Source organism: Haliotis rubra, unplaced genomic scaffold, assembly GCF_003918875.1.
Source record: "Haliotis rubra isolate DU_JTF1 unplaced genomic scaffold, ASM391887v1 Scf1838, whole genome shotgun sequence".
Lineage (NCBI taxonomy): Eukaryota > Metazoa > Mollusca > Gastropoda > Lepetellida > Haliotidae > Haliotis > Haliotis rubra.
The window spans coordinates 72512-81212 of record NW_025765823.1 but is presented as its reverse complement, the minus strand read 5'-3'; the positions used below and the strand labels follow the sequence as shown (position 1 = coordinate 81212).

At 40.6% G+C, this 8701-nt stretch overlaps 1 protein-coding gene across 3 annotated transcripts in view; it reads right to left on the bottom strand.

Moving 5' to 3' along the window:
• Positions 1-1834: 1834 nt before the first annotated feature.
• Positions 1835-8701, bottom strand: part of LOC124273760 (scavenger receptor class F member 2-like) — a 64553-nt gene continuing 57686 nt past the window's right edge. Inside the window, exons 1-5 of one of the 3 annotated variants that reach the window (XM_046709065.1) lie at positions 5787-5886; positions 4580-4638; positions 4156-4195; positions 3041-3847; positions 1835-2792 (exon numbers count right to left, since the gene is read on the bottom strand). In XM_046709065.1, coding sequence (XP_046565021.1) covers positions 2710-2792; positions 3041-3847; positions 4156-4195; positions 4580-4588 — 939 coding nt within the window. In that variant the 5' untranslated portion in view covers positions 4589-4638; positions 5787-5886 and the 3' untranslated portion in view covers positions 1835-2709. Of the gene's footprint in view, positions 2793-3040; positions 3848-4155; positions 4196-4579; positions 4639-5348; positions 5575-5786; positions 5887-8701 lie in introns of those variants that run through there. The other 2 variants (XM_046709064.1, XM_046709063.1) reach the window with 2 other exon arrangements.

The window sequence follows — 8701 nt, the reverse complement described above, 5'->3', positions numbered from 1 at the left end:
TGACATTGAAGCATGCTATGACTATATATGGTAAAGCTTGTAGCACAGGCGGTATGGGTTGATACTCCGTGGGAACTGAGACTAGAATCCAGCATTTATAATACTTAGTGATTTCCAGTTATGGTAGGAAGCCAAGATCAGATGAAGTATTATTATACTGACTAACACAAATAGCCGATATGATAGCCACATAACCTGGATCAGAAGCTGGATTAGGTTTGTGTAAAAGTTGTTTGGTGTGTTGTTTAACGCCGCACTTGGCAATATATGGCGGCAGTCTGTGAATAATCGAGTCTGGACCGGACAATCCAGTGATAATCGATCTTCGGAATTCGGATACGATGACACGTGTCAACGAAGTCCGCGAGTCTGACCACAAGATTCTGTTGTTGTCTTAAGACAAGCATGGGTTATGAAGACCACCAATTCTAACCGATCTTCACACATCACACATGACTTCACTTGTTAGTACAACCATATGTACTCAGTGACACACATGCATCTTTACTTGCTGATAGTGTAGAGTAAACGGCGAGAGATACATTTACACCAAAGACTATGACAGCAAGCGGCAGTACCGAGTATTATTCATGAAGGCAACGATATATACCTTATTAAAACATAAAACACAGTTAAAACGGTAGTTTCAATTACTAGAAGAGGTACCCGTTGTTAATATACTTTGACGACTAGGGAAGCCATGAAAGAACTGTACATAAACATTTCCTGTATTCATGAATAGATTGGGGATTCTGTCCTCGTTGAAATGTGGGCTAAAAGTTCAAACGTTTGTATCTAAAAGCTGTTCTTCTTGTCGGTAAACTTGACCAAACAAAGGCAGACCTAACTTGAAAATGCTTACATAGTCGTTTGCTTCTAACAAAATTCATTCTTCGTATGTATGTATGTGCATGTATGTATGTATGTATGTATGTATGTATGTATGTATGTATGTATGTATGTATGTATGTATGTATGTATGTATGTATGTATGTATGTATGTATGTATGTATGTATGTATGTATGTATGTATGTATGTATGTCTTATGGTGTGTTAATGTATGTCAATAAGTAAAAGTAGCGTATCTATAGTCACACTTGTTATTCTCTACCAACAGTGTGAAGTTCGCGTTGGAACGTTAAGCATTATGTTTTCAATAAACGATGCCGCAATCCACTTTTCATCATCTGTATTGTTACCTGGGTGTTAGCAGTATGATACACATCTCTTTTCATAATAATGCACACACAACTTCCCTTGTGGGCTTCAATTCAAGTGTCAAATTTTCAATTTCGTTGAGTAAACAGCAGAAATATTATGCATGAATTACATTTCGTAATGAAAGGTACATTGGAACGCAAAGTAGGTTCACAGATCGCAAATCAGCTATATGACACCAGTACACCTGTGATTTGTTTACCTATCGAGCTGGGCGGTGCATCTATCACATTATCCGGGCACCTGTAACTCAGCTAAGTGTGGACCTTCCCACAGTAGGTGACTAAACGCCCTATGTGTTTCATGCGCAATGTTTATCTCAGTGAAATGTATCGACAAAGGACACCATGTACCGTAATCGTGTAAAGTGTTTACAAAGATACAGCAGATAACCTTTAAAGCGAAGTACACTGATACCACGCACGGCTACAACCGACTTCAATTGCCTCTTTTCAAATGATCCAACGACGTAGTTTCGTTGTCCTAGTCACAACAACATGATACAAGTCTATGTATTTACGCGTAGCGGATTCTTTGTTCATCGATTTTGATACCTTAATTGCCCAAAACAATGCTGCCAGTAACTCCTTATAATCCAGATTCACAACCACAACATGTTTCAGTAATAGACAAAAAGTCAAAATGGATACATATGATGCGATCTAAAAAGATTCCTATCGAAGGGATACATTTGTGAGGTGACATTAATTAGGTAACGGCACATTCTTCAAAAGAAAATTGAACCAAAGCACAATAGCATCCAGCAAAATTCAAAGAGTAAACAAAACAAGGCAGGATGTGACAAATGTAACAGTATATAGCGAGTAACGAATCAGAACAAACAATGTCATGACTTTACTGTATCAATATTCAAGACATGCAATCGGGAGGTAACTGTACAATCACTAAAACAAGAGCACAATATAAAACAATCGGGGATTACTTAGTGGCATTTGCTTTACAACGACTATATACACTGTTAATTAACGTCTAACATTGTTCTTTTTTAGCATTTTACTTAGCAGTAAAATGTAGGCATGATCATACTACAATTCTCTCAAATTATTGGTCGTACGGAAATTTCATTTTCTGACGCGAGGCGTTCTTCGAGTTGCCAATGGGTGGATTTGAATCACACAGTTGAACATAATAAAGGCATTCTTCAAATGTAATACAAATTATTCACGTTAAATATGCCCTTTCTTGAACGTCATTTTGTCAAGCATGTTCATTTGATTCTCACGATAATCTCAGCCAGGTATCATTTTGTGCAAATCAATGGCGATTGTAGTCGAACTCATGGTCGCTTTCTCATGGATATCTAAAAAGGGGATATAGGTTAAATTTGTGCCACTGGCAAGGCAAATTACATCAATTTGCATGGTTATTGTTAAGAAATAAAACCCATGATATGTATTTTGTACCATGTAATTTATAACATCGCTTAAAATGCTAATACACTGGTAACTTTTAACGTTCAAGTACGTTGCTCATGTGATGAGAACTGCTAACATCATCATTGCAAATGTTGTTAATTTAACCTCAGCCATTTGGTTGCAGCCACTCGTTAAATCTGCAAAAACAAATGAAACCAGAAAATTTATTGTCGTGCCATATAAATAGGTTATTGAAACTAATGTTTCATTTTGAAATGTAAATAAAAAGCTTTTCGGTCCCCAAGAACTGTAGTAGGATTTGTGAGATGCCATTTCCCCTCCACAACTATCTTTATCGCACATGCTTCATTGGGTTAGATTTTAAAATCATAAGAAAATCGAAATGGAATAGTTTTATACGACGTGCTAGAAACAGCTTGCTGACCTGGTGTATTTGGTTGGTTGGTAGCATAAGAGACCAGCTGATCGAGACACTGGAGGCCCGTCCATCCCTTCTCGCACATTCTGCAGTTGCCCGAAGTCTGGTCACAGTCAAGACATCTGTACGGACATGTCATCTCGCATTTCTTGCCGTGGAATCCTCTCATGCAACCATTTTCACACTGTCCTGCCATGTTACATGTAATATTCACGCAGTTCACTGAACACTCAGACTGACAGTCGGGGCCGTAAAGTCCTGCTTTGCACATGAGGCACGATGCTGAGTATTGATGGCATTTCATGCAGTCCGCGCCACATCTTTCGCTGCAGACTTCACCTGTCCAACCATCCTTGCAGCCGTCAATGCACCGGCCAGACACGTGTCTGTTCAGACAGTTATGTTTATCACATTTTCGTCCATGCCACCCTTCCATACAATCAGATATGCAGACACCGTCCTCCTGGTAACAAGCCTTCTCCTTACATCCTTGACCACACGTTTCGTTACACGTGGTCCCCCACCACCCTTCAGCACATCCTTCCAGACACTTGCCGCTGGTCCGTTGACAGTACCTCACGTTGTCGTAGCTAAGACGGCAGGTACTGGGGCAGAGTGTGTCACAACCCTCGGTGTATCGTCCAGGAACACACTGATGACACCGCCCTGTCTGTTTATGGCAGCCCCCCAACCAGCAGCTGATACAGGCGTGTTCACACTGGGACCCCCAGTACCCATACAAACACTCCTCGCATGTGCCACTTTTACACAAAGGACATCTTGATTCATCGCAGACCTTCACACTGGTTCCACCTGGAAGTATCAGATGAAAGAACATCTTCAGCTAAATGTATATTAGACATTTAAACCGCACAGACTCAATTCAGTTGCTAAACAACTCTAATCTTTGAGAATCGACTTAAGGACCTACGACTGGGTATTTGGTTAGAGATACGAACGGAGACGAAGGGGTATGTTTTCCGGACATCCAGCACAATCAGCCGGCACATTATTTGTTTGTAAAACTCGAGAACACACAATCTTTACTGGATCAATTTAATTCCAGTATGTAAACAATGTTCCTCCAAGTAGCTTTTGGATCAAAGCGAAGCTACACTTACAGCAGACAAGCTGAATCACCAACACAGTGAGGAGTGTACTCTGAAATGATAAATGTGTGATGAATCAGATGAATCTGACTTTTAGTGCTTGAATCAGTGTTTTCGTTGATTCAGGGGATGCATAATACTATGACAAGAGAAATAAGACTCAGCTTATATTTCAAACAATACCACGTCGGTGGTCAAGGCAAATAAACAAGCCAATGAAATAGTTACCTTGACATTGTTAAACAATAACAATGAGTAATATTTATCACTCAAACTGATCTAACAAATTACACTGGGTGACACAGTCAATATACCGCGTCCCTAACAACTGTCTCGTTGACAGATCAGCACAACTCGAAGTGTGAACTAGTAAGCGCAGTACGGGTAGCAGTTGTTGGCCGTTATCTCTATTTGACAACACCACACAGACATGTACCTTACACATCTTGCAATATGCAGGTATTCCGGTTTTCACAGATCTTGTTTGTGTTGGTTCTGCATAAAACAAAGGACATGACGTTATCATAGGATCTGTAATTAAATACAGAACTGTAACCTAAATTCGTGGATCGCGGTAATTATCATGCTAGCTCGTAAATTAAGTCTCGACTGACGTCACGAAGCGGTACTTTTGATGTACATACAATGCCATGAATCTCTGCATTACACGCAAGTACTCTAAAAATAATTGTCCAGCACTGAGATAAATAGTCCCAGATCACTAATGCCACGATTACCAAATTCTTTTTCTTCGAAATGTCAAGCGATACCGTTAGCTCCAACCTTCTTACCTTGTCTGCTTTCCTTGGTGTCAATACTTACTGCAGTGGGATGTCGTACATTTTGGTATAAAGTAACCAACTACGTAATCCACGAAACAAGGTGACGTCACATTTTGTTGGCACACGAATGGGTGATGATTGCAAATGGCTTCGGTAAGCAAAGGTTTCATTCTCGAGTGGAATATTAGGTATTTTCAGTGAATAAAATAAGCAGTGCGTATACAAAATTAAATCATGCATTTAAAATATGAATTTCGCCGCACTTCACTTATATCCACAAATCAAGGTTACGCGAGTGTACATAGGTGGGCAGAGATCCATGCTGCTTTATTTATAACCTTACTCTAACGATATGTAAGAAACAAGAACAAATCGTGTGGAATTTTACTGTCCACGAGAAACAGTTCTATTCTCTCAACTCACAGATACTGCGCGTTCCTCAAGCTGCTGGCGATGTCTTCCTCCGGTGACTATATCTCCGGGGTTGAGACTAGTACCTCAACTATAAGTACGTGGGTATGCTTTCACGCCAATTTCAGCAACACTCCAGGTATATCACGGCGAGGTACCCCAGAAATGAGCTCTACACAGTGCGACCATGTGGGAATCAAACCTGGGTCTTAAGAGAAGTTTATGTTAAGGTATGGGAGTTACGGTCACCTTAGCGCTAAGATTGCTTTGAACAACGGCACCCAGGCTTATTCCACCCCCAACTGAAACAAGAAAACATCATCATTAAATATTGTAGTCTTACATTAAACAATAACAACATCAACAGTAAACATTGTGCAAATACATGCAAGCACAACACATAATACTAGTTAACAGAAATGTACGTCATTTTAGATCTACACATATTACCTTCAATATTCTACAGATAATGCCAGTAGTCAGTCAGTAGTGACACCTCCAGATTACCCAACCTGCCCCGACGCGCAGTGAGGGCAAAATGTTGACATATATCTGCAGTCGTTGTGTAACACTAGCTGATATCAGATAAGACTTTTAGTACACTTAAGCCTACTGAGAGTTATGTGTTGCTGAATGCAAAAACTAAGGATATGCGTGTTACAACCCAGCGCAGAGTTCGCCGATCGCCCACTGCACGGGACAAACTGTATACTGCATGTGATAGTTGCACTATAAATTACTACTTGTGCGAGGTCTTCAGAATCCATTGTCTTTGACTCCCTACTGGGGGCTTTGGAATTCAGCACAGCAACGAAGTGCATAAGCGTATGCAGAGCATGTTTTTCACTGAAATTGATTGTCTTTTCTTAGAAGAAGACAAAAACATCAGTAACTTTAATTCTGATTTATTTGCCCGTTTAGTAGTGCCTGTGGGAACTCCGCATCTTTATAAGAGAAAAGACCCATTAAAAAACTCATCTTAAGCTTTTCTGATTTCTGTGGTATTTATCATTTATTGTCAAATTTGCATATTTTGAATCCATATCACAGACTGAACTGCAAGCAAAAGCAGCAGAGAACAGCAAACTAGATTGAACCAGATTTTAAGGCAATGAGAAACACAGAAATAGAAAATGTTGCCCTAAATAAAGTTAAACATGTATACATGAGATCGAAGTAGACAATAAATTACAATTACCAAGAAAACATAAACGGTGGAAATAACACCAACACAAATAACACCTATGGGCATGGTGGAGTTTGACAACTTGTCCATGAACAGAGCAAGACATGACCCACATAAACACAATCACTTACACAACAGTCATCGTGTTATCTTGACTGATTATCTACCCACGCGCATTCTAGCTTGTTCCATGATATGAACTGTTCTACTTACACTCCAGTTGTTGTTGTTATTAGTGCATGTACACTTTGGAGTGAGTGCGTTTAGATTTACGCCGCATTCAGCAATATTCCAGCTATATGGCGGCGGTCTGTTAATAATCCAGGCTGGACCAGACAATCCAGTGATCAACAGCATGAGCATCAATCTGCGCAGTTGGGAACCGATGACATCAACCAAGCCAGCGAGCCTGACCACCAGATCCCATTAGTCGTCTCTTACGACAAGCATGCGTCACTGGAGATCAATTCTAACCCGGTTCTTTACGGGCACAACACTTTGGACAGATTACGTTTACAGATAACCAAAACGTCCTTCCTATTTTACATTCAGTGCATCTCCCCGTGCCTTGTTCATATAACAAGGATATGTCTGCTTGTTTCGTGACATGGACAGTACAACCTTGAACGCCCCTTTCATTCACATTGTTTGTTATATATACTGAACCACAAAAGAAACGTCGCCTTTCAAAACCGAATGCAAAATTTTGTTCTTACAAGGTGTTGTAGTTATTATGATTGTACTGTTTTGTTAACATGTTTTTTCAATCCAATTTGACATTTATTACCTACATCAGTGTGTTTTCTGATGAAAAAGCATATCGACCAAACGCACCGAAAAAGGCAGTGATGTTAAATGGTTATTCATTCCTGACTAATGAAAATGCACGTGCATGTCGTGACAACCCTACCAATGAAAGCGAGTCCCAAACTCGCCTGATTTTTTATTTTGACACAATCACCATGCCTCGAGTTACGAGAGATCAGAGGAACCAAGTATTGGGACGATTGCAAATTGTCCAGAGTGCACGGAGAATAGACAATCATTTTAATGTTCATGTTAGGACAATCTACGGACTCCAGGAGTGGTATCAGGTCACTAACAGCATCCAAGACCATCCGCGCAATGGGCGACCTTCAGTAACACCACAACGTAAAGACCGACAGATTGTGCGCCACCATCTGCATGGTCGCTTCCCCAGAGCGACAGAAACAACGCAACAGACTCGTCAGTGCCGATACAGTGCGTCGACGTTTGCGCGAAAGAAACCTCTGCTGTCACAGACCATATCGTAGTCCTGTCCTCACCGCTCATCACCGGCAAAACCGACTGCAGTGGGCAACTCAGCATCGAAATTGGTGTTATCGGCAATGGAGAACTGTGAACATGAAAGCCAATATTGTGGTTCTACTGTCGATGGCAGAGTGAGAGTATGGTAAAGGTGCGGGGAACTGTTTTCCAATGAGTGTATTGTTGAAAGAGACTCGTTGGGTGGTCCAAGCATCATGGTGTGGGGTGCAATCGCTCTGAACCAGAGAGGTGGCACAATGGTGTTCCAGAATCTCGGTTCAAGATGAGGAAATGATGTGACAGCTGCTGGGTATGAAGCCCAGACCAGTTGCAGTATTATTATAATGATTAGGTGTGTGTAAATGTTGGTTATGGTCTGTAAATAATCGAGTATGAACCAGATGCAGTGATAAACAGCTTGAGCATCGATCTTCGCAATTGGCATACGATGACATGTGTCAACCAATTCAGCAAGTCTGACCACCCGAGTCCGTTGTCAAGGATGGGTTACTGAAGACCAATTCTAACCCGATCTTTATAGATCTCACACATGACTGACTGTTGTGTACAACAACATGTACTCAGTGACACAAGCATCTTGCTGATAGCGTAGATAAATGACGGAGATACATTTACACCAAGGCTATGACAGCAAGCGGCAGTACCGAGTATTATTCATGAAGGCAACGTGTATATATATACCTTATTAAAACATAAAACAGTTAATATGGTAGTTTCAGTACTAGAGAGATAGCCGTTGTCAATACCTTGACGACGTGGGAAGCCATGAAAGAACTGTAAATAAACATTACCTGTATTCATGTATAGATTCCGTCGTTGAAATGTGTGCTACAGTTCAAACGTTTATATCTAAAATTGTTCTTCTTGT